The sequence below is a fragment of the Cucumis sativus genome, chromosome 2 (genome assembly GCF_000004075.3).
Source record: "Cucumis sativus cultivar 9930 chromosome 2, Cucumber_9930_V3, whole genome shotgun sequence".
NCBI classification, from domain to species: domain Eukaryota; kingdom Viridiplantae; phylum Streptophyta; class Magnoliopsida; order Cucurbitales; family Cucurbitaceae; genus Cucumis; species Cucumis sativus.
Window position 1 is genome coordinate 3,467,400 of NC_026656.2, and position 25,237 is coordinate 3,492,636.

At 31.8% G+C, this 25,237-nt stretch overlaps 4 protein-coding genes across 5 annotated transcripts; 1 reads left to right on the forward strand and 3 right to left on the reverse strand.

Annotated features, from left to right (window-relative positions):
• The first annotated feature begins 2,214 nt into the window (after positions 1-2,214).
• LOC101205748 (universal stress protein A-like protein) lies at positions 2,215-3,736 on the forward strand. Of its 2 annotated transcripts, XM_004144710.3 has the most exons (5): positions 2,215-2,467; positions 2,895-2,936; positions 3,020-3,126; positions 3,220-3,338; positions 3,470-3,736. In XM_004144710.3, exons 1-5 carry the CDS (start codon positions 2,290-2,292, stop codon positions 3,576-3,578), a joined length of 555 nt encoding a protein of 184 aa, XP_004144758.1. In that variant the 5' UTR covers positions 2,215-2,289; the 3' UTR covers positions 3,579-3,736. The 2 variants fall into 2 exon arrangements, with proteins under 2 accessions (XP_004144758.1, XP_004144759.1); XM_004144711.3 differs by lacking the exon at positions 2,895-2,936.
• Positions 3,737-5,774: 2,038 nt separating this feature from the next.
• LOC101205515 (calreticulin) lies at positions 5,775-9,363 on the reverse strand. The gene is made up of 13 exons (XM_004144709.3): positions 9,161-9,363; positions 8,441-8,548; positions 8,099-8,291; positions 7,730-7,988; positions 7,575-7,631; positions 7,427-7,474; positions 7,077-7,163; positions 6,919-6,976; positions 6,728-6,795; positions 6,544-6,639; positions 6,406-6,453; positions 6,283-6,312; positions 5,775-6,168 (listed from the first exon to the last, which is right to left on the reverse strand). The coding sequence occupies exons 1-13, from the start codon at positions 9,258-9,260 to the stop codon at positions 6,058-6,060; spliced, it is 1,263 nt and encodes a 420-aa protein (XP_004144757.1). The 5' UTR covers positions 9,261-9,363; the 3' UTR covers positions 5,775-6,057.
• A 3,493-nt stretch (positions 9,364-12,856) lies between these two features.
• On the reverse strand, positions 12,857-19,538 carry LOC101205277 (pyrophosphate-energized vacuolar membrane proton pump 1). Its single transcript, XM_004144708.3, has 8 exons — positions 19,079-19,538; positions 17,476-18,050; positions 17,005-17,384; positions 16,833-16,919; positions 15,692-16,022; positions 14,960-15,370; positions 14,328-14,387; positions 12,857-13,189 (listed from the first exon to the last, which is right to left on the reverse strand). The coding sequence occupies exons 1-8, from the start codon at positions 19,305-19,307 to the stop codon at positions 12,983-12,985; spliced, it is 2,280 nt and encodes a 759-aa protein (XP_004144756.1). The 5' UTR covers positions 19,308-19,538; the 3' UTR covers positions 12,857-12,982.
• A 1,622-nt stretch (positions 19,539-21,160) lies between these two features.
• On the reverse strand, positions 21,161-23,838 carry LOC101219820 (RNA pseudouridine synthase 1). The gene is made up of 2 exons (XM_004144766.3): positions 23,412-23,838; positions 21,161-22,486 (listed from the first exon to the last, which is right to left on the reverse strand). The coding sequence occupies exons 1-2, from the start codon at positions 23,797-23,799 to the stop codon at positions 21,774-21,776; spliced, it is 1,101 nt and encodes a 366-aa protein (XP_004144814.3). The 5' UTR covers positions 23,800-23,838; the 3' UTR covers positions 21,161-21,773.
• Positions 23,839-25,237: the final 1,399 nt, after the last annotated feature.

The window sequence follows — 25,237 nt, forward strand, 5'->3', positions numbered from 1 at the left end:
TATTATCTGTGTCTCTATTTATATCATGATATACATAAATAATAATCTATCTCGATCCATCGCATCTATCACAAATATATTATCATGTTTTACTATATTTATAAATATTTTAAGAAGTTTTTCTATTTAAAATAAATTCGGCATCGGTCCTGACATTCCCCTATAACCTGATAACTTATCTTAAAGGTTTATTGAAGTGAAAGTTGTAGGTATTTTCAGATGCTTCATTTTCATTTACATGCATTTTATGAAAATCTTCAGGTGATCACCTAACATACAATGTTTCAAAGTCAAACACGCTTAACTTTGACGTTCTTATGTCTTAAGCCACAAAAAAGAACAGTACATTTTGTTAGTATGTGTAGTAATTTTTAATTATTTTAAAATTTTCTTAACCTTACTTTTGTGTTTTTTGTGATTTCTCTAAATGTGGTATCAGTTCATTGATATCCTCTTTTAAACGAAGAGTCTTACACTTTTGCTATTAATCATGTAGTAAATGATCCTAAAAAAAATCCAAATGTCTATTAACATAATTGAGATATAGTGTTGCCACATATCCAAATCTACTTCACGTAAATACACAATGGTTAAGTTCTTTGGAAATTTAAAATTTAGAGATTTATTAAATCATATAAATTTTTAATAGTAATAATAAAAATATATGTGTATATTCTTGGACTCAATGTCTTAACTCTAGTTTTTGTTTTAATAATATATAGATTAAATTAGAAAAATGATGAATAGTTTGCTTAAAAAAACACTTTAAAATTTTAAAGTTTAAACACTCCTCATAAACATAAGAGATTTTTAAAAAAATATTCTTACCATTAATTTTGGATAAAAATCGTTAAAATATACTTCTAAATATTGAAAAATACTATAAATACTCTTAAATTTAAAGAAATAAAAAAGAAACTCTCATTAATCTAATTTTATACCAAATTTCTTAGTACCTAAAACAGAGTCAAAATTTCCAGTTAAAATTATAATACTTGATTTCTATCGATATTCTCACGTTTTCACGGGTTCGATATTGATATTTGCATTACATCTTTAAAATATCCACAAATCATAAAAAAATAAACATCAAAATTACACTAATATAAATGTAATATAATAATAGACATGTTTAAATAAAGAAAATTAAAAAAAATAAACAAAATATTTATACTTCATCGAACAAGTATATTCGAATTTTGTCTCCTAATGATTCTTTTTCTTTTGTAAAGTATAAATAAATTGTTTTCTATTATTTAAAAAAATATATTTACGATCAAAATAATAAGGGATCAAATAAAGAAAATTTCACAAAATTAAAGAGATTGATTGTATTTGTGATCTATCACTGTAATAATAGTCAAATAAAATTTAGACTCTAATTTTAACTTAAAATTCAATTTTTTTTACTATTGAAAAACTTGATATAAAATTTGAATGAACCAAAAATATTTTTGAACTTTTTATAAGTTCAATAGTATTTATGAAAAAGATTTCAATAGTTGAAAATTTTTTAAAACAAAAATTTAACAATTTTATCAATAACTATTTTTTTAACTCTTTTAGCATTTTCGAAACTTTTAAAAGTTTATGAATATTTTTTTTAACGAAAACGACAATGTTGGTGAAACTTTTTTTTTCTTTCTGATTTAAGATAGTCTATATCATGGGAGGGATATTAAGTAGACACGTGGCAAAATAAAAATAAAATAATTTTCCTTTCAGAGATAAAGAGATAGATAAGCTCGAAATTTGAATTGATGCAATAAGAATACATCAAAGTGGAGCCTACTTCCCTTCTATATTAAATACATTAATAACTAAATATCTCTAATTAAACCCTTTTTTTCTTTAAATAATAAACCAAAATAATACTAAAATACAAAAGAAAGAAAAATGAAAAATTACTGTTTTAGTTCCCCCAGCTTTAAAAAATACAACATTTTATTTGTTAGATTTATTGGACTATATCTTTATATTAATTTTCTTTTAAAAATAAACTTATTTTTTCTAAACAAACTGAAAAATATATTTTATTTTTCAGAAAAAGAAAAATGGCCCACAGACTTATCTGTCTTCACACCTAAAAACCGGAAGCCCAAAACCCAAAACCCAAAACCGCCAATGGTTTTTTTTCTTTTTTGGTTTGGTTTTAAAAAAACAATTTAAAAGAAATTATAATTTGATTTTCTGTGCTATAAATATCGCCGGTGGTTTGAACTCTGTATTTACCAAACAAACAGCCTACGACGCTGAGAATTTGGAAGCCTTCATCGGAGATATCGTCAGATGGGTGAAGTCTCGGAACGTGAGAGGAAGATCGTTGTGGCGGTGGATGAAGGGGAGGAGAGCCTGTACGCGCTGTCATGGTGTTTGAAGAATGTAGTTTTTCAAAATTCCAAAGATACCCTCATCCTTCTCTACGCTCGCCCTCCTCGTCCCATTTACACCGCCATGGATGGCACAGGTTCCTCATTTTTCTATTTTACTTTAATTTATATATATATACTTCATGAATTATTTAATTACTCTTTACTTTAGGGGTGTCGATTTTATCGTCTACTTAATTTTTTTTTTTAAAAAAAAATCAATCATTTGTTTTTGCTTTTATTTCTAAAAATCAAGCTTATTTCTTTTCCTTTTCCTATAATGATTTGCATATGCATTTTTAAAAAACAAATGCAAGCTTTGAAAGGTTGCTTTAATTTCCTCAGTTTTCAAAATGTGGGTTATAAGTTTCTTTAAGACAGGATTAGTTTTAGAAAACAGAAAGACAAATTAAAGTAAAATGGTTAGTTTTAACAGTAACTTCATGCTTAGTTTTGATGAAGATTAAAGTAGAATTATTATAAATTGGAGATTAGATAATCATTAACCATTTAAATAATTATTAGATGGCGAATTTCAAACTTTGCATCCAACAGAAGAACTACCAGGTTCTTTTTTTTTTTCATTTTAAGTTTAAATTTGTGGTTTAAAGGGTTGTTTTGATAATTTGAGGTATTGATTTGAGACGTAGGGTATTTGTTCTCGGCGGATATAATGGCGACGTTGGATAGGTATAGTTACGACGTGGCAGAGGCCGTGGTGGAGAAGGCCAAAAGACTATGCGACCATCTAAACAATGTCTCTTCTCTTCTCTTCTCTTCTCTTCTCTTTTTTACTAGGAGTTTTAAGAAGTTTTATTTAACAAGGGGTTGTGAATGTCATTGAGAACAGGTGAAGGTGGAGACAAGAGTAGAAAGTGGAGATGCAAGGGATGTGATATGTCAAGTGGTGGAGAAATTGGGTGCTCACATCTTGGTAATGGGTAGCCATGGCTATGGTCCAATTAAAAGGTCACATATCAAATTCCTTTCTTTTGTCTTTTAAATACTCACTTTTGTCTAAATCAAAACACAAAGTTAAAGAAGTATATTAAAGCTAATTAGCACTAATATAATATGTTTAAAACTGTAAAATTTTGCAGGGCATTTATTGGGAGTGTGAGCAACCATTGTGCAAAGAGTGTGAAATGCCCTGTTTTGATTGTAAAGAAGCCTAAAAACTCATCACCATTATCTTCTTCTTCAAACTAAATTAATTACTTAATTTTTCTTTCACCTTATCATTTTGTATAAGCTACTTTTTTTCTTTTCTTTTTAAGTTATGATATTATATGTAAACTGTCTGTAATTATAAATTATCTTACCAATAAAGTTTTACTTCCTATCAACTCTCAATTATTAACAAGTTAGATACTTTAATTCATATTTTCGTATATTTTAGTATTTTGAGTTTTGTTATATCTTGGTTTTTCTCTGATTTATTTATAAGTTATTGAGGTAATGTCATTTTTAATTAAAATTAACTTCTGTTATTTGTTTAAAGTGTATGACACAAGGATCTGTTTTACAAAAAATGTACTTTTTTTTTTTTTTCAATTCTTGGTGGCTTTGATTTTCATTCCACTTTTTTGGACTCTACTTTGAAATTTCATAATGAGATAAGGATAGATTATTGCAATTATTGACATCTAACAATCAAAGTAACTATAAAAACAAGTTTTGAAAAGAAAAAGATTAGTGGGCATAAATCATTGACTTGCTTTGTCTACATCTTTTTAGTACAACAAGACATTTAATTTTAATTTTTTTTGGCTTTATGCACAAATCTTTAAAAAAATCCTCTAAGAAGGCTTTTAGGGTTAATGTTTCCATGAAAGAACTAAGAATTTGAGTATGAAATGTAACAGTGAAAAGGGAAAAGACAGGATGAATGAGAGAGAAGCAATTCAACTTCCAATGACAGAAGAGACAAAAGAGGGAGCTCAAAAAGTTCTTTCTTTATGTTATCATTTCAAACTGAACAAATTTTTATGTTATCATTTCAAACCGAACAAATTATTAAATTATCTTTATTTTATAAACTCTTCCTTTCGAGAGTTGAATTTTTCAAGAAGTTTGATTGAAATGAAGCGAGATCTGAAACTCCTAAACCCTTTATTGTGAAAAAGAATCCAATTTTTTGCGATTGAACAAATTCTTAAAGTATCTTTATTTTATTTGACAATGTTATTTCTAACATATAATTAATTTCTCTATAAACTCGCTCATTATAACTATTATTGGCAAATGTTTTACTTATCCAAATATGACTTGACAATTTCTTTTTGGATTGAAGAGCAATGAAAATTATTTTGATTGCTGTCTAATCAAGAGATGATTCTAAAAAGGTTTGGGGTTGTAGCTAATTAAAAACGTATATATATAGTAGCAAAATATAGATATTATGGTTTTACATAGTCCTAACTTTGTTGAAGAATTAATCATCAACCTCAACCGTCAAAGTGAGTTTAGTTCACACCTTTGAGATAAGATGAGATCTCCATAATTGTCATGAAAATAGAAAATTGAGCTTTAGTATCTTTGTCAACATCTTACTTTTGGGGGGCACACTGCCATGTGCCTTTTCTAGTATTCCTTAGACTTCATTAGTAGGACATTATTAGGCTTTGCCTTAAACAACATTCAATATACTTATTTTGTCGATTAATACGTCAAATGTCTCAATATTTAATTTAAAAATATACATGCAGAAGCGAAAAAGAATCACAATCTGGCTTTAAGAGGGGATGGGAAAGAATTTTGTGATGAATCTTATGGAAAATTAATTATGGGTACTCCCCAATCCTAACTTTTGACAACTCACGGATATCTATATTAAACCTGGTACAAGGAACTGCAAGAGAAAATTTCATTATCCAATTAAGTGAGAGCGACAATGACAACCCCATCATTATAGAAAGTCTAATACCTTTCCCTCTTAGGATAGGATAGGATAGACTTCAATCAACTTTTTTTTTTCTCTCTTTCAAGCTGTTTTGATACCTACTTTGTTAGCAAAACATTCTGACAAACAGTTTAATTGAAACAATATTAAAGAAAAATGTCAAAGGTAATTGGAATATTCCCCAAACAAGCATATGACCTCTTTGTTCTTTCCTAAATTAGGTTAAGTACTTCTACAATGTTCTTCTTAGAGAATAGAGATTGAGAAATATTTTAATTACTTAATTTTTCCATCGCCTTTTTCAAACTCTTAAAAAAAAGAGAACATGGTACAAAAGTAGTTTTGTTAAAATAAATTGCTCAAGAGACCAAAAAGTGGTTTGAACTACACAGATAATACTCAACTCAGCAAGTCCAGTTCAAAGATGATAATATTGAGAGATAAAAACTACATATATATTTGGGATCCAAATAAGAGTAAAGATAGAATTCTTCTATGTAAGAGAAGTCAATTTAAAATCCAGCATAGGAAGGGGAACCCCATTCATTTGATTCATCAAATTGTTTCTAAATTCTTTCTTAATCTCTTTCCTAATGGCTCAAACTCAAACTGAAATTTAAGCAAATTCAGTCATTCATTCATGCATAAAAAGCAAATCAAGAAGACTGTTTCGTTTCTCCAACGGATAATACTACTACACCTAGAAAAATAATAAAAAACAAAACAAAAAACCAAAGGTGGAAAAAAGGGAAAATTTTCTTCTAATGAAACTCCACCTCTTCTCCCTTACAGTTCATCATGTTTGTCGTCTTCGTCTTCCTTTTTGTCCAAATCTGCCTCGGCGTCGGAGTCATCTGCATCTGCGTCGTCTGATTTGTCGTCATCTTCGTCCTCAACCTAGTAGAAAGAAAGAATGCATCATCAGAATATTACAACAGAGAAGAAATCATCATTCTCAAAAGCTGCAGTTTTCAACATGGAAGGAAAGCTTCTCTTTTTATGATTACTTACATCTGAGTCAACGGGATCATTCTTGGCTTCCTGATGAATGAACAACAAAAACAGAGTTAAATGGGCCATTCAAAAAATGCCAATTTAGGACAGGATGTTTAAAGTTGTTGAACAGTTTGTTACCTCCTCTTCTCTTTTCTTCTCTGCCTCCTCGAATGCAGCTTTCTCCACCTTAAAGGATACATGAAATTCAATTAGTACTATGTAGGTCAAATACGGGGAAAGAAAGGCGACTGCAAGAAAAAAGTTTATAATATGTACCTCCTTATTCTTGCCCCATGTATCTTCGGCGACCTGCTTGGCATATTCTGGATCGTCGGTGATCAAGACATTGTCAAACAAGGTGCCTGATTTCACCTGATTTCCAATGATTTTGACCATCAATGAACGAAAGAGATGCATACAGAAATGGTTCACAAAGAAACAGAGAGAGAAGTAGTTGTACCTGCCACAACTCAATACCAACGTATTTCAATTTGGGGAAAACATAGAGCTCGGGGTCATCCTTAAAGTCTGCAAAGAGATGAAGAGAATCAGCAACAACGTTAATAAAACAGAACTAATGATTGTTGAAACACGACTGAGATTTGATTGTTGAAACACGACTGAGATTTGATAACATCAATAGAAAACAACCTGGGTTGTCAATCATTGGTGCCTTCCATTTTCCCTTGTAGTTAGGGTTCTTAATTTTCTGAAAAGAACAAAAATAATGTTTAAAATCTTCCAACAGAAAATAGAAAGGTGATGATACTAATGTCATGGACTAGCGTAAAGAAAAAACATAAACCAACCTTAGGTTCCCATGGGCCTTTGTAGTCAGGGTTGGGAATGGTTGGGGCGACCCATTCACCATCTTCCTCATCATCCCAGTCTTGGGGCTGAAACAAGTAGGTTTGGCTCGTTAGTAACAGAGTTTCTTCTTAAGGAGTTATCATTAATATATGTACGCAGGGATTTAGTAACAGAAAGCTTGTGCGTTAATATAAGAAGCTGACTGTGTCGCAAGACCTGTGTATAATTAATCTATGCCCTCAAAACGAAATGTCCAACCATTTAAATGAATGTGTGGACATTAGATACCACGGGCAATAGTTTCTACATAAAAAAGAGATGGCTAAAAGAGAAATTTTCAAATAGCTACCTTGGTGGCGTCTGGATCAGTTATCTCTTTAGCCATGTCATCATATCCCTGTTTACACAAAACACGTGAATTTAAGAACACGTATAATCATAATATATGCTACAAATTTGTATACCACGCAGGAAGTGAATAACTAGGGCATCCTTACCTCAGGCTTCTTATCTTCTGGATCAGGAATGAACTCTTTGTCATCCCAATCCGCAGGCTGCAAGTAATCAAAATAGAGACATAAATAAAGATCCACAACGTCAAACATCATTCTCTAAAATGGGCTCCTCATTAGTGTGCTTGTAGGGTTCTAACCTTCTTGGCTTCAGGATCCTTGATCTTCTTTGGAGGGAGGAGGCTCCAGTCACTGTACAAACTACCTGTTTGCTTCTCTACATTGTCGATGAGGATGCTGTAAGTTGCATCAGGACGAATGATGAAGGTGTAAACGTGAGTGAGTTGGTCAGTTTCACAGGGAACTTCCTTCTTGATCAAGTGATTAGTGTTATTATAGGTGAGAATAGCATGCACTTTCTTGGTACTGTAGCCACAGATATCTGGGCCAAACATGATGCTGCAGGCAACAAAAAACACATAATCATAAAGAAAGTCATGAGATTATCAGTCATAAATAATAAAAAAATAAATGAATTGAAATTGACACTTCTCGTGTTCAGTATTAACCTGTAAGGAGTTTCACCACCGAATTTCTTCTGATCAACGTCACCACTAAGCAACTTCATGTATCCACCTCCACAATCAAGCTTCTGTTCGTTCTTGACGGAAAATTGGAAAACAAGAATGTTGTCTTTGTTGCTGAATTCAGGGTACTCGGCTGAAATAGCGTAGAATCTATAGTCTTCGCTAGTTTGGATACCTAAGACACCCAAATAACAGAATAATTCAATACTGCTTGAAACAATTCAAACATAAGTATTCACCCCGCCAGCAAATACGGGAAGCTTCAACAGTACGGAAAATTAAAACTAATAATGTTAAGCAATTAATTTAACAAGAGCTTTATACCTTTGTCGTTAGCATCTCCGTGCCATTTTCCAGGGGTGTAGTTCCATTCTCCCGCTAAACTTTCGTCTCTTTTCCAGTCGGATTTAACCCATCTCTTCTCCCATCCATCTTCAGTATTACCAAACGTAGTCAGAATTCGAAATCAAACCAAACAAAACAGCAATAGGTAATAAAACGATATGGATATACCACAAGACAGTTCGACATATCAAGTTCAACACCAGATTCATATTCTAAAACCTTTGGAAACGTATCAAAGAATAACGATAAAAAAAAATTAAATCGACTATATACCACACCAAAAATTTGACGTCTAGTCGACCTAAGGAAATAGCAATGCAATACAATTCAATATATCGAAAGCTTTAATCAAAGAGCATCAATATTTTTCAACGTACATCATCAGAGAAAAAATAACAATACGGAAATTTCGTGATTCTAAAACGACAAAACACAAATAAGCCAAACAGATCTACACTGAACAGTCTACATTGTGAAGTGAATGTCAATTTTCCACACACACTGAACAGTCTACATTTAGATCAGTAACTGATGGAACAAAACAACCGATCCACCAAAATCAAACAAATTCAACTTCAACAATCTAAACACACGTTCTATATTCATCAACATCTAAAAATGCACGTAAATTACAGAACCAAAAAACAATGGATCTAAAAATTACACAAAACAAAGCGGTAAAAGAGAGCGATATCATACCATCAAAACGCTCCTCGAAAAACACCTTAGCCGAAGCGAAAGCAAGGAGAGATAGAAGGATCAAGGAAAGTAAATTAGGGTTTCGAACCCTAAACGCCATGGCTTCAAGCTTACAAAGCTAGAGAGAGAGAGTTGGGAAAGAAGAAACGAAATGGCGAAGTTGGGGGAACGAAACGAGAAGCACTGGGGACTATATAGGGAGACGACGTCATATATTTCACGATGGGATCGCGAAAGTTAATCAAAAAGAAAATATATGCCGACGTGGAGATAGTAGCCAATAGGAAAATACCAATTAGACAGTTGTGATACGTGGCGTTTTATTATTGGTAACTACACGAATTGTGAGGGGTTTCTATTGAAAGTTACACGTGTGTAGAGTTGGAATGGATTTTATTGGACTGATCGATATGACCTGGTAAAGGGATGCGGGAGGGCCACGTGGGGATATTTTATTGGGTAAGTTAAAAGAGAAATATGTAGTGGAGTTGCAGTGGATCTATGCTCGGATTTTCCACATTTGAAATATTGTAAATTTTGTTGGATGGAATTATCCGGAAGACAAAATGAATGCCGATTTGAATAATTTATTGTATGAGAAAGGTTGTTTAATTAAATTTAAGAAAGACATAAATGTATAGATTCCCTAAGTAGTGACGGATTTTTTTTAAAAAATTTGCTAATTATTTTTTAAAATTAGCAAATCGTAATATATATATATATATATATATATATATATATATATATATATATATATATATATATATAATATTTGAGAAAATATTAATAAAAAATAATCTAAAAAATTCAAATTGATTTAGTGAAAAGTAATGAAATTGGAATCAAATAAAATCTAAAATAAAAAATGTAAGGTTATATCCATTTTGAAACTTGGGATCAAACCGAAGTTAAATTCTAAATATGGTAAAGTTATAATATCTTGAAATATATAGAACAAATGAATGTATCTTAATTGATATGTTTTAAATTTTTTGTATCATATTTTTTTAACCATTCTTGCTAGTTTTTCTTTCCAAATCTTCTACTAAACTTGGATATAATTTAGCTGTCAATTCAAATAGAAAGGTATATATTAAAAAAAAAAAATTTTGTTTTTCAAATTCAATTAAAATTTGAAACGGACTAAACAAATATTGAGTTGATATGGTTGTAGATTTTAAAGTAAAATCATTAAATTATTTTTTTTATGACAAATCTTGTAAATTTAAAATTAATTGGGAAATTGCAATAGAGGACTATTTTAGCAATAATAATTAAGGATATAACAATATTTTTAAAAAATTGCAAATATAACAAAATTATCACTGATATACTTGTATAGCTGATAGACTTCATATGTATATCACGTGATAGACCAATATTTGCAACATTGTCTATCATTGATAGAATTTGACAAATTTTGCTATATTTGTAAAAAATTTATAATTGTGCTATATACTTAATTAATTCGAATTTAATTGCTAAATTTGCAATTATTCCAAATTAATTCGTAAATTAAGATATCATGATAAAAAAACGAAATCAAAATAACCCACGATTTCGTTTAATATAATTAAAATCATTAGAAAGTAAATTTTTAAAGGGGTAAAAAACAGAAAAAAAATAATAGTGATAGTTTTAGTTATAATCGACTTTTTGATATAAACATTGGGTTCTTAAACTTGAACTTATATAATTATTACAAGTTTTAGAACTATTTAAGTTTTAAATGTCTAATTTTAATATTTATATAAGTTTGAGGATATAATTACGTAATGTTTTTGTGACAAAAAAAAAAGATGATCAAAAGTTAGGTAGAAGGAGATAAACAAGTTGTTTATATATACACGTAATTAAATCAAAAGAAAAGCCTTTCAAATAAGGAAATTGAATACATATAGTCAGGGTCTTTATAATAATCCAATTGGGAAATATGTTATTAATATGAAATTTGAAAATGGTTTAATTGTGAGATCATGAAATGTTGAGGCAATAAACAAGAGGCCCAAACGACTCTAAAATAATATATTATTAAACTGGATTCATTTAAATTAATCATATCATATCCGTGTGATCTTTTCGATATTTGAATTGAAAGTCAATTAAAGATTAATATTTCGTAAATTCATTCATATATAACAAAATTTGTCATAGTCTACGATAAGCGATAGGAGTTTATCAGACGATAGACTTTATGCTATATTTACAATTTTTTAAAATTTGTGTTATTTGGTTGGTTATTGTTACTAAAATTTGTTTAATATGATTACCTATATTTTTTTTTGCCAAAATCTATATTTTTGAGTGATTTTTAATTATCATATTACATTATGTTGGTTGAATGGAAAACTAATTGGGTTTAATTAGTCAAACTCTTAACAATTAATGATACTGTTCTTATAGGTTAAAGCCTCCTCACTCTTGTTGTGATTATTTTATATTTTGAACTTTGTTTGGAGTGTTGTAACTTATATAATAATTATTGTTAGTCTTTGTGAAAAAAATAAAACAGTATTTAGTAAATTTCAGCTTTTGAATTTGAAAAAATAGGCTATTTGGGGAACAAATACAAAAACATCTTATTTTCCATAGAATTAATTCTAATAATTTTTTTTTGAAATTTAAAATTTAGAATTATTGTTGAGTTTAATAAAATTTGTTAGTTATAGATTAACTTTTAAACATTAATTGAAATAGTTTATTTTTTTTAAAAAAGGAATCAACATCGTATACTTATTTTTTAAAAAAGAAATCTATTTAACTCATCAAAAATAGAAAATATATTTAATTATGTGAAAAATAGATAAATAAAATGTAAAAGCAAATATTAACAAGAATTTTTACAGAATCTAAAATCTACAATACTGCTTTTAAAAACACATAAAAATTAACGTATTTATTATTAAAATTTTCTTTTTTAAATGTCAAAATTAATTTTTACCAAAATTGGTTCAATTAAAGACGGTTGGTTGCATGTGGGAAACAAATGTTCGTGAAACCTTAGTTAGGATCCAGGGAGAAATGATAATATCTGTCATCACTTACAAAATCACTCTCTTTAAAACTTTTGATTACCCACACTCTTTTTCCCTCATAAATTATAAAATACAAAAGTAAAATACATAAAAGGTTTAAAGTGTATTGGATTAAGACATTTATAAACAAGGAGTGGACTCCTTTTATGAACTCGAAGGCATACCTTCTTACAAAATAACCAACGTGGAACTTCCACATCCCACCTCGCCAAACCCAACAAAGATAAAGAGTGCACTAAAAATAGTAAGAACTAACCAAATATATATGTACTACTAAATTGTAACTTAAATAGGGTAAGAATCAACTTCACAACATAATTTAATTATATTATCATCAACCCTAACACGTAATCCAACCTATATAGTATATACTTTTGCTTCCCTCTTCCACCTTACTTCAACAAAGGAAAAGAAAAAGATGTAATGATCAACGCTATTCCAAACAAAACTACTAAAAAAAGTTCGATTGTAAATTTGGTTTTGTAACGTGAAAAAAGTTAGAATTGAAATCTTAAAGCCTCATAATCAATAGTTATATGGTTCGATAAAAACATCATACATAATTCTCACATTAGGTATTGTTTAGAAGAGTTTTAACGAACTATAGGGACTAAATTCTAATTATAACAAGTAGCCACGCTCGATTCTCCAACCATAGGAATTAATTAAATTATAACTTTTTTTCAATTGGTAAAGACAGAATTTGTAATTTAACAGAAAATAAAGAAATTTACATTATAATTAAGGTATGATCATGAAGGCAAAAAGTATTGGGAATGGTTGTTGTTTATATATATTTGAAGATGATGCCACCATGGGCAGCAAAAAAAGGGGCAAAAACTAAAGACTCAACGGCCATAAGCTTGATGAGAATATTGAGTGAGGGGCCGGAAGTGTCTTTGAGAGGATCCCCAACAGTGTCACCTATCACAGCTGCCTTGTGAGCATCTGACCCTTTGGGACCAAGTGCTTTCGCATGTTCACTTCTTCCTGCCTGCATTTTATTTGTTGAAACTGTTATATCGTATCGAATTCACCCTATAAAAAGTGTGTTTGAGAGTGGTTTTAAGTAAAACGGTTAGTGATAAAGTATTATAGCGGATTAAAGAGAGTTCTGTTTAATTTTAGTCATTGTACAATTTCAAAATAGTCTTAAAAAAAGTGACAGCGAAGGTCCCGTTTGATAACTGTTTAACTCCGTTTGGTAACCATTTAGTTTTTTAAAATTGAGTTTATAAACACAACTTTCACCTTCAAACTTCTTCCTTTCTTATCTACTCCAAACGAATGATTTATAAAATCAAGTCAATTTTAAAAACTAAAAAAGTTTTTCCAAACTTATTTTTGTTTTAGGGATTTGATTAATAATTCAATAATTGCACTTAACAAAAATGCAAATCATTCAAAGAGATATTAAGAAAATTGGATTAAATTTTGAAAACAAAAATAAATAACAATTCAAACAAGCTAGTATTTTAAAAAAAATTAAGTTTATAAAAACATATTTTTTTTCTTTGTCTTACATTTTTGGACGTTTATAAAAGCGAAGCAAAACTTTGAAATTAAAAAAAAAATATATATAGTTTTCAAAAACTTTATTTTTTAATTTGCCAATAATTCAAATGTCTACATAAGAAATATGAAAAATATGATCAAGTAATCAAGATTTGATTACTTAAGGACTGTCAAGACCAACTGATTATTATATTCGATGGTTTTATAGTCTTTGAGTTATAATAGTTTGAGTTCAAAATGCTGACTATTTAGTCTGTGATACAAATGAGCAGAAATTAGAAATGATGATTACAAAATAGTAAAGAAGGTAGACAATGAAGGCTTTCAAATAGTTTTACTATAACGCTTTAAATTATTATAATACACTCCACCTAGTGAATTCAAACTTTCCAAAAGCATTTTTAAATATACATGTTCAACAACAAACATTTCGGAACATGAGTAATAACTTTCCAAGCACGTAAAACGTTTGTTCTAACACTTAAAAAACAACCATTTTTAGACACTTGAAAATTCATTAGAAATCTCAAGAAAAACACTTCCAAATACATTCAAAGGTAATCACAAGACAAAATATCTATAAAAAAAATAATGTTAAGTGGTGAAAGAAGTCTAACCTCAATGTACTTTTTTGCATTATCCCAAGCCCCACCTGTGTTTGAAGCAGAGATAGCAACCTAACAAAAACAACTTGAGCCATTCAATAATGGTATTAAAGCCGATCATGATGATTCCCACCAAACAAAGCTTATTTTTCAAGCAATAAGGTTAAAGCATGCTAAAAGAAATATGACAATGTTACTGCTATAATCATTCAACTATTCTCTATAATTCAACATCATGTATATCGATCTTGTTTAATCGGGTTGGGACATGACACAAGATATGAATGATAAATACATCTACATTATCGTATGAAAACGTGTTCGGGGACCATTGGAGAATTGAAGACACAAAAATTGGAGGTACAAGTATATCGATGACTATAAAGAAAAGAAGTTCACTTATAGACACAATCTATCGGTACGACCGAACAATTTTTTTTAAAAAAAACTAAAACCTCCAAATCATTACAACTTTTATAAGTAAAGAAACTAATTTTTTTTAAAGAAAAAGAAACAGTAATAGAGAAACAAAAACAATGTTAAAAAAAACTGTTTTAGTGAAACAAATCAACACAAAAATATTATGAAATTTCTCACAAAAAAAGAAAAACTTGTTATGGATGGAAGGAAAATGATGTATATACCTGCACTCCAGAAACAAGAGAACCAGCCAAAAGGCCAGCAAGAGTTTCAACTCCAAAGAATGTTCCAGCAATGAGTGGTGTTACCAAAACAAGACCACCAGGTGGGATCATTTCTTTAAGCGAAGCATCGGTTGATATCTTCACACAATTTGCATAGTCTGGCTTCGTCCTGCCTTCCATCAGCCCAGGGATAGTGTTGAATTGTCGTCGAACTTCCTCGACCATCTTCAGCGCTGCACTGCCAACGCTCTTCATTGTCATGGCTGAAAACCAGTATGGAAGCATTGCACCCACTATCAATCCTATGAAAACTTTTGGATTCATTACGTTGACTGTTTCGATGTCTGCTCGGCTTACGAAGGCGCCGAACAAGGCAAGGGAAACAAGAGCAGCTGATCCAATGGCAAAGCCCTGCCCCATTATAAGAAAACAGTAAGAAGTTTTGAAGCAGCATGATGCTATGAAATCAACAAATGAAGATAGCAGAAAAATGTAGACAGTAGAGAATCGACCCAGATATATGTGGTTAACTTACAGTGTACTAACTACGTCCACTGACATAGAAAGAGAGCAGTTAATTTAGATTACGGATCAAAAGGAACCTCTAGAGTTTATTATATAGTGCACTTCTTTAAACTCTAGAAAAATCATTACACATGACATAACCTAGCTCTTAGAATATTAAGAGAACAAAGAACATAATTGATTGATTAATTGTTGAAGAATTGGCACCTTTCCTATGGCTGCAGTCGTGTTTCCTGCAGCGTCTAAAGCATCGGTTCTCTCGCGTATCTCGTGGCTCATTCCAGCCATTTCGGCTATTCCACCTGCATTGTCACTTATTGGACCATAAGCATCAATGGCTAGACCAGTGGCAATGGTGCTAAGCATTCCCAAAGCAGCCATTGCAATACCATACATAGCTCCCAAGCGGAAGCTCACATAAATGGATAAGGCAATTGAAAATATCGGAATGATGACGGATTTGTATCCAAGAGCTAATCCAAATATTACATTTGTTGCGGCACCAGTTCTGCAAGAATCAGCTACATCCTGCACTGGACTGCACAAATGATTTCATTTTAAGTATCAAATTGCTCAGGCTATAAACACAGCTCATATCAGATTGCATATCAATGCTTCTCAGTAAGCTTGCAAGACTTCCAGTTTAAAGAATACATTGCTAATCTACTGCCACAGTGAGTTCAAACAGTCAGGTTGAAAATATTTATTGTTTTAAATATGTTTATTTATAACACTCCCTCCTACTCATTGGCTCGAAAACTATTCTGAGATTAAACAAAAAAGTCAATATCAACTAGAGAAAAAATGACCAACAGAAATAATGATATTTAAATATTGCTAAACTACTACTGTACCAACAAGTTTAAGTTGTTAGGATAGGAAGTATTTGTTCTTTTAAATATATCTTAGACACTCTCTCTTATTTGTTAGCTCGAAAATTATCTTGAGTTCTACAAATGACAGTCAATGTGAACTATAGAAGAAATAAAATTACAGAAGTTCCAAAATCATGTCAGACGACTAAATCCAAAAGCATCAGTTGATAGGTACCGAGTATGCTTTTTATTTATTTATTTTCTGTATGTATCAAGGAATACGTTTAATATTATATCAATGCTCTAACACTCTGCCTCACTTGTGGGCTTGAAATATGTAAAAGACCCAATAAGTGAATATCAATTTTAATTGGGGACGAAACTCAAATAAAATTGTAAATGGTTTGAACACATAACCTCTTGGACCTCGAGCTTTGATACCATGTTAAATCAGTAATTGATCCAAAAGGTTAAACCGATGGGTAAAGGTAAAATTAATATCATATCAACACTCTAACAGTATGATGTTTTACCTGTAAGCATTGCTAGTGTAATACTCAGTTGTGTATCCAATAACAAGTCCTGCCCATAATCCTGTCACAACACAGAAGAAAATGTGCCTGCATTTTGGATGTAATTTTAGTCAGCATAAAAGACTTATGCTTATGAGGGAAGGAAAAAATCTTGTAAGTTATGAAGTTGTACCAGTTCTTTACGACCTTGTCGCTACCGAAATCATAAAGAGTGAATTTTGAAGGTAAAGCAACAAAGCTGACTAGAGCTACTCCTACTGTCATTAAAACAGTGGAGATAAGAAGTTGCCGCTTTAATGACGGTTCGATTTGGCTCACTTTCTTAATCTCAATGAAGTCAGTTGCAAAAAGTGTAGTTATTAAGCAAATCACAATTCCCATTGAGCTTATAAGTAGAGGGTAGGACATGGCTACATAGTTATGTGTAGAGCCAAAGGACGATATTGATGCCACGAAAAGTGCGGCACAGGTTGATTCTGCATAAGATCCAAATAAGTCAGATCCCATTCCTGCAATATCTCCTACATTGTCACCCACATTGTCAGCTATGACCTGAGAAATAAACAACACAAGATCAGTTTGAACAGCTTAAGATTCCCACACAGAAATCCATTGGAAAACAGGAAGAATATATAGAAATTACAGCAGGATTTCTTGGATCGTCCTCCGGAATATTCTTTTCAATTTTCCCTACAAGATCAGCTCCAACATCCGCCGCTTTTGTGTATATACCACCCCCAACTCTTCCAAACAACGCCATTGAAGAACCTCCAAGACCGTAACCCGTGATGGATTCATACAATCCTTCCCAATCGTCGCCATAATACAGTTTAAACAAATTGATGGAGGCATACAACACAAGGAGACCATTGGCAGCTAGAAGGAATCCCATCACAGCACCAGAGCGAAAAGCAATAACAAATGCTCTTCCAATGCCTCTCCGTGCTTCTAGACTTGTTCGTGCATTTGCATAAGTTGCAATCTTCATTCCAAGAAAACCAGATAGTACTGAGGTGAGAGCACCTAGCAAGAAGGCAATTGTGCTAAAAATGGCATTGGCCAGAGCTGGTTTACACATTTGTCCTTTGTTGTACGTGCAAGGTTCACTTTTGGTGCTGAAGCTCTTAACAGAACCAAGGAATAGGAAAATGATGGCTCCAAATGCTCCCATGAAGACAACAAGGTATTTATACTGTGTGAATAAAAATGATGTTGCTCCTGAAAAGCAAAAGGCAAAAAATTCAAATCAATATACAACTATAGCTTTTACAATATTTGGGAAATGTCAAAATTTTAATTCATCTTATACACTACAACAACAATCTTCAGTCCCATATTTTTTGGAACATACCATACATTGCAGCAAAGCAAAAATACAAACTTTGGAATTAACTGAAAAACATATTATGACATCAGGATTCAAATCCAATGGATCTTTACAATGTCACATAAGTTGTTAAGAAATCGAGAACATAAAGCAATAAAGAAGCGATAAATTCACATGATTTACTAACAAGGTAGAGCAGTTTATCATTATAGAGAATAATACATATTACAAAGTTAGTTGTGACTTTAGGGTTAGAGAGTTTATATATCACACTTCTCTACACTCTATTGTAAAAAATGTAAATAATATAAATATGACAAATACAAATACAACTTTGACAAGTTCACGCTAAAGATCAAATTTGTCATGATTTGAGTTAGAGAGTTTATATAGCGCATTTCTCTAAACTTCTGTACTTAGTCGTTTGGGATTACATATCAGATTCAAGGCATCTGACAAGTGTTAGAAGTGAAACACCGCTCCTTTTGGCTAGGAAGGAAGAGATTTGTGAAATACAAAAGGGCAATTACCATTACTGGTATGAGGCCTTTTCGGTGAAAGTAAAGGAAAAGCCATGAAGGCTTGCCCAAATTAGACATCATACCAGCATGGAGATATGTGGAGGATCGATTGTGGTTATCAACTGGAGAAAAACGAATGTCGTTCCATAAAGCAAAATTTTTTCTGTGGGGTAGTTTTGCATTAATTCATGTTCACCTTTTCTGTTCTTGCATCTTTAAATGTTTGTTTGAAAGACAAAGGATGTCCTGTCATAGGACCAACTTTAATGATTTCATGGCAGTTGATATCCAACCTCTCAAAATGAAATAAGCATACACCTTTTAGAAAGTGGATAGAACAGATCCTAATTGAAAAGAAAAGCAAGAAATTTTCAAGACGAAAAAGGAGGCTTGCTCACCAACAGAAATTGCCTTCTGGATTTCGGCACACTTTGCGACAACCTCGACGTCATCAATACCTTCCTCTTGTCCTCCTTCAATCAAGTTGTTTTCTTGGCTTTCATCATCAGGGTAGCTATAAACCTTAACTCTTGAAACCAAAAGCCATTGAAGAAGAGCAAATCCAATACCAAGAAGAGCAGCTGCAGGTATCAGCAACTGTGTTAGACCCTCACTCAAACCTCCCATTTTCAAAGATCAAAATGGTTTTTGAGGTTCCTTGGCCTATATATGATCAAGAGCCAATCTCCAAGATTTGATGAGCATAAAAGTATAATTTTCAAAATAGTTTGCCTTAGTAGATAAGCTAAATTAGCTGGTTTGACCAGAATACTGTGGTTGACCTTTTAGGATTCATCAAAAGTTTTTGTGTACAATAAGCAGATCAAGAAATGGAAATTTATGGTTGAATATATCTCAATGAAACAGTCGAAGTGCATAAAGTGAGAATTAATTCACTATTTAATATTGATCAGAATAGAACGTGGTAAAGTAAAAGATAGCTTTTTATTGGCTTTTGTGGAAAAGCCTCCATTCTGAAGTCATATTAAATAAAAGTCTTTATTTTCCATGGAAAATGTTATGGGTTGACTAAATTTATAACTATGGAAAAAGCAATTTGGCTAGGTTACTTGTTGCACTAACCTAATTCTGTTGACTCACATCACAAAGTTGGAATTCTTTAAGTTTGAGAAGGAGAGAAACTGAGGGTTACTTGGTTCCTTCATTGCAAAGTTCTCTTTTGGTGGGTTTCATAGAAATGGATCTAAATCTTGAAAATTATGAAGTTAGAGATGGCTTGAAACTGGATGAAGTCTGGATGAAAATAAAGAATTGTGGTTTCACATCACAAGTATGTGTTGTTGCCTAATTTAGACAAGACAACAGTGAAAAAATATATATCAGAAGACAGAAAAAGAGGGGGGAAAGGGAAAATGAATCGTCAAACTTTTGTAACTTTCAAAACCAAATCATGTTGAATTTAAGAAAAAAATAACCATGAAAAGGAAAGGCTGAAGGTTCAATGACTTCCGTTCCTTAACGTGTAAGGTTCATTTGGCCTCAGGTCAAACATATATTAAATATATATAACTCTCTGCCTCTTAATTTAGATTTAAGGTGGTTGAAGTGAAACAAATAATTGTCTACTTCGTGCTTAAATGTTCTAATCTTGTACTTAAATATGCAGTGAAAAATACTTTTAGATAATCGATATTCGATACGTATTAGTACCAATGCTCTTAGATACATATCTAATATATGATTTATCGTATCTATTTCTTTTAAATATCGAATACCAAATGTCCCTTCTAAGCAGCCTATTTAAAAGTTAATTGCCTCAAACAAAAACTAAAATAAAAGAAAAAATCTAGAATCACGTGATCTTCATCTTCAAGTCAGAGTCCTCACAAAGTCATGCAACAAACAAACTACTTAATTATTTGTTTGTCCTAAACAATTCAACGAAGAAATTTTTTGTACTTCCTCTAATTTTAGTCTTCTTTGATGGACCTGACTCTGATGTGCTTACACTTTTTTATATTGTATTTCAAAATATCTAATGTTGCCTTCTTTCAATGTATGTATTGTATTTGTATTTCGTGTTGTTACTTTCACATTTTATGTTAAATTTACATATATATTGCCATAGTTATATATATATTACATGTATTTGTATCCTATAGAAAATGACAACATGGTTGTGTGCTTCACACGCCACACGCCTCTACCTTGATATAAAAGTTACAAATTAGTTTCTAAATTTAATTCATATGCACACAAGTAGGTAAAAATCTAATTCATATAATTTAAATTTTATACTTTGTGATAGTAATTAATATCTTATCTATTAAATCATTAACGAATTCTATTAGATTATAAACACAGTTGATACTTACGCAGATCTATAACGTTTTTACGGTAGGAATTAAATTATAAGGCAGACCTTTGTTTTTCCTTCATCTCTATTCTTTCAACCTTTTGTCTCATGTGATAAAGAACCAACAGTCAAGTTCATTCTTCAACTATTTGAAACATCTGTCAATAAAAATGTATATAAACCACAACATGTTTCTCATTCTTCTATTTATAGTTCATAGCCGCATAAACATCATACCAAGTTATTCATCATATTTTGATAACAAAGTAGCATAAATGGATGGAAGGGGAGTCAGATAACAATTGAGCCCCAACATAAATCAACAACATGCCAACCATATAATTTGGCTGTTTCAGCACCGTACATCAATTTTATCGATAAAACCACAGCAGAAGAACCATTTCCAAAGGGCTTTGCACAAATTTATCAGCCTTCGACACACATGATTCTCCTGTCATTTCCAGAATCCATTTCGAGCTCAAATTTTCAAGAAGAACTCGGATGGTTGATTGGTTTGCGAATCTGCGGACTTTTTGTAGACACTGTCGTGCAAACAAGAGCTCATTCAATAGATGAAAAATTGCAGACAGCAACTTGACAGTACAAAAACTGTCTGCAGTCGCACTTTATGAATTTGAATGATCTGCAGTTGCACTTTACAAATTGGATTGAAGATCGTTCCATTTTGCTTCAGCGACACTCTTCGACACCGAAACTCTTTGTATAGTAAGGGATATATTTGGTTCGCACTTAACTGTATTGCGCCAATGATTTTCTTAAGGCATAGTTTTGAAGGACTGTGGAGAATTCACTTCATGTTGTTGGGGCTGCAACGCTTGACTGGCCCATGATGGTAAAGGAGCTTGAAGTTTGAGAGGAATACCTGTAACAGGGTGCACAAAATACAAGCTTTCAGCATGAAGCTCATGGCTATCGTAAATTTTTTCATTCCACTCTGTAACACCCTCATATTTCACATCCCCTCTTATAGGAATTCCGAGATATTGGCAGTGCAGACGGATTTGATGAGTTCTTCCACTGCGAGGTCGTGCTCTTATCAAGATCTCGTCCTTGTGACTATCAATGTCCACCAAAGATTTTGTATGGACTACAATAGTTTCTTCTTCACCTCTCCTGAATTTTTGTAATTCCTCCATAGTGTTTTTTCCATTTACAGACAATACTTCAAAATATGTTTCCATATCTCTGACTACGGAACCCCCAGGTAAGGAACGACCCACATCAGCTGCAGCATAGACACGCCAGACCCCAAACTTTGACCTTCCATGACCAGATTTGACGTTGATTTTTTTCCATTTTGGAGATGTGCCAACACAGAAGGCTATATATGATTTTGAAACCGTGTGGTCAGTAAATGCCTTCACTAATTTAGAAGCAACTTTATGTGACTTCGTTATAACCATAACCCCACTTGTATCGCGATCAAGGCGGTTAGCAAGATGAAGCTCTGGCAAACTGGTTTTGATCCCTGCATACAAAGAATTCAAGCTAAGAACACTCCCGAGAAATTAACGATAGAATTAGCAAAAGATGTAATTACATGGCATTATTTTAGACAAACGTTAAAACTTCAGAAACATTCAAGCACCCCTCTCCTCAACAACCAGGATACATCTAAACCATTTATATCAACTATCTAACAATCAGCAACATTGCAAGGCAATGTAGATTGTAGGGAAAGAATCAGAAATCAGTTATTCGGCCTTGCTTCTTGAGTAAATGTATTATTTTCTTTTAGAAACACCGATTTTTATTGAAAAAAATGTGAGAAAATACACCGGCATACAAAAAAGCACAGCCCACAGAAAAGGCACCTCTCCATATGTGAATGGACTCCAACTATGCAAAAATAACACCTACATGATAATTACAAAAAGATAGTTACAAACGAGGAAATAGAACTTGAGAAATTGAATTTTTAAGCAGCTTAAAGCAATAGAAATCACTTGTTCTAAAAAAATTTGATGAAAGATCAAATCCTACCCAAAAACTTGGCAATATGAATCAATTATTACTCCAAACTTCAAATTTTCATCAAATTGGACCCTACACATAGATAAGCATTACGATTTTAAACTTCTGTTAAACTTCCATCACATTCGCTCATAACTTTCAGCTAACTTCAACAGAAACCAAGTTACATTATCAATATACAAAAGTTTGATCTAGAAAACCAATGCAAATGATCTATTTGGAACAAACTCTTCGAAAACTGTCAATTTTAACGAAAACTCAGTCCTAACATCTTTCGTAATCCATGGAAAGCCCATGATTACACATAGCCATTTTACAAATCTTCAAACGAAAGCAAGTTAAAAGTTGCAAATCCAAAATGTAAGGAAAAGTTGCATTCGTCTGGAAAAAAAAACGCTTTCACAGTAAGATTCACAAACCAGCGTTAGCCGAATCACCGAGAAGACGAGGAACAGCAGCCAAAACATTTTCACAGTAGATTCCTTGAGGTTTATTGACGGCAATGAGCCACTCGTCTTCGTAAATAACATCGTTAGCCGATAAAGCATAGAGGCTGGATTTAGAGGAGGCGACCATGGCTCTGGCGAGCTCTAAGTTCTTGGATATGGCGGGGAGTGGAGGCGATAAGGGCACCGGATAATTCTCTGCGGTTGATGGGCAGTTTCCGGTCACCGGTTCCGATGAGTCAGTCATGCTATTGCTGACGGATTTGAATCTATGGAAACAGAAGGATTTTGTGAATGGGAATTCGGTGAAGGTTTTGGGGGAAATTGAGAAATTGGGATGAAGTGAGATGAAGAGGGCCATTTTTGTAATAGAAATTAGAAAGAGTTTGGTCCTAAGGACTAAAAGAGCAAAGAGTTTTGGAAAGAATTGCGTAAATGACTCATTTTAAAGTACAAAATGGCAAATATGACATTAGATTTTGAAAATATGTCAAATGTCTCTTTGGATAAGTCATAATCACACAAAGTTACAATGTTACCCTTTTGTCATCTATCCCGGAGTGGTTGGAGTAAGAAGTAAATTATTGTAATTTTAGGCTATTATAGTTGAGTTATAATATTTTAGTTTGAGTAATAATAGTATGTACTTGTGGGGTAAATTATTTTAATTTGAAAAAAAAAATAGTAAACGATGTAGCAAATAATAAAAAAAAATGATGGATGTCAAATAGTAAGACCGTGAAAAATAGTAAATATTATAGAAAATTGGAGGTCTGAAATAGTGTTTAGGATAGGTAATTGAAATTTTTTTAACAGGATTCATTGTAGCTGGAAGTGGTTACTAATAGTTTTGCATAACCCTCACCTCAAACGGTTCCTTATAGTTTTCTTATTCTTTTCCTGCTACTTATTCTTCAGTCTTGTCCTCTTCTTCAACACGATGAGTCAATGCTAACTCCACCACCAACAAGTAGCATCGTCGTGACCTCATGAGAGCAAATGAGTGTTTTGGTTTTGCATCGAGACTGTGAAAATGGGTGTTGGGAGCAGTAGTGATGTCGTGTTTGAGCAAAAGTGACACCGATTTGAATGAGAGTGGGCGAGAGCAACATTGAAATTGAGTAAGAGAGTAGTGATTTGTGAATGAGGAAAAGAAGAATGAGTGAAAAGAGTGGAAACGATACAACTTTTCTACATATACATAAGTATGTGTTGATAATTTCACTCGAATTTGACATAAGTAAAGGATTGATCCTTCATCACCTTTTTTTCTTCAAAAAACGGGCTATTTGACATTTTCTTTCTAATTATTGAATCAATTATCCAACGGATTCAAAGTTTTGAAAGGAAAATTTCTCTTATGATCTGTTTGAGTGTTGGATTGTGGTATTCTTTTTGCTTCTTTTTTACATTTTAAAACAGTCTTCTTTTCTATTAAATTTTGAGTTTAATTTCTATGTACTTTTTTTATAGTATACTTTCTAATAGTTAAATCTTAAATTTCGTAACGATAATTTTATCAAATGGTCAACTTTAAACACTATGTGAATAAATTTAGTTTCATATTTTATAAAAGAAATGTTAATAAAGATTAAATTTTTATTTAGAAATCTTTGACAATAGACTAATGAAGTAGGGTAGTTTTAAAATTTATTGACTAAAATGAAAAGAAATTTAAAGTAAATAAACTAAAATAATATTTTGATCCATAAAAGATAAATAATATTTTAGCCTCTAATCAACATTTTCACATTAGATTTTGGAAATATATTAATATTACATGATTTAACAATTACTCC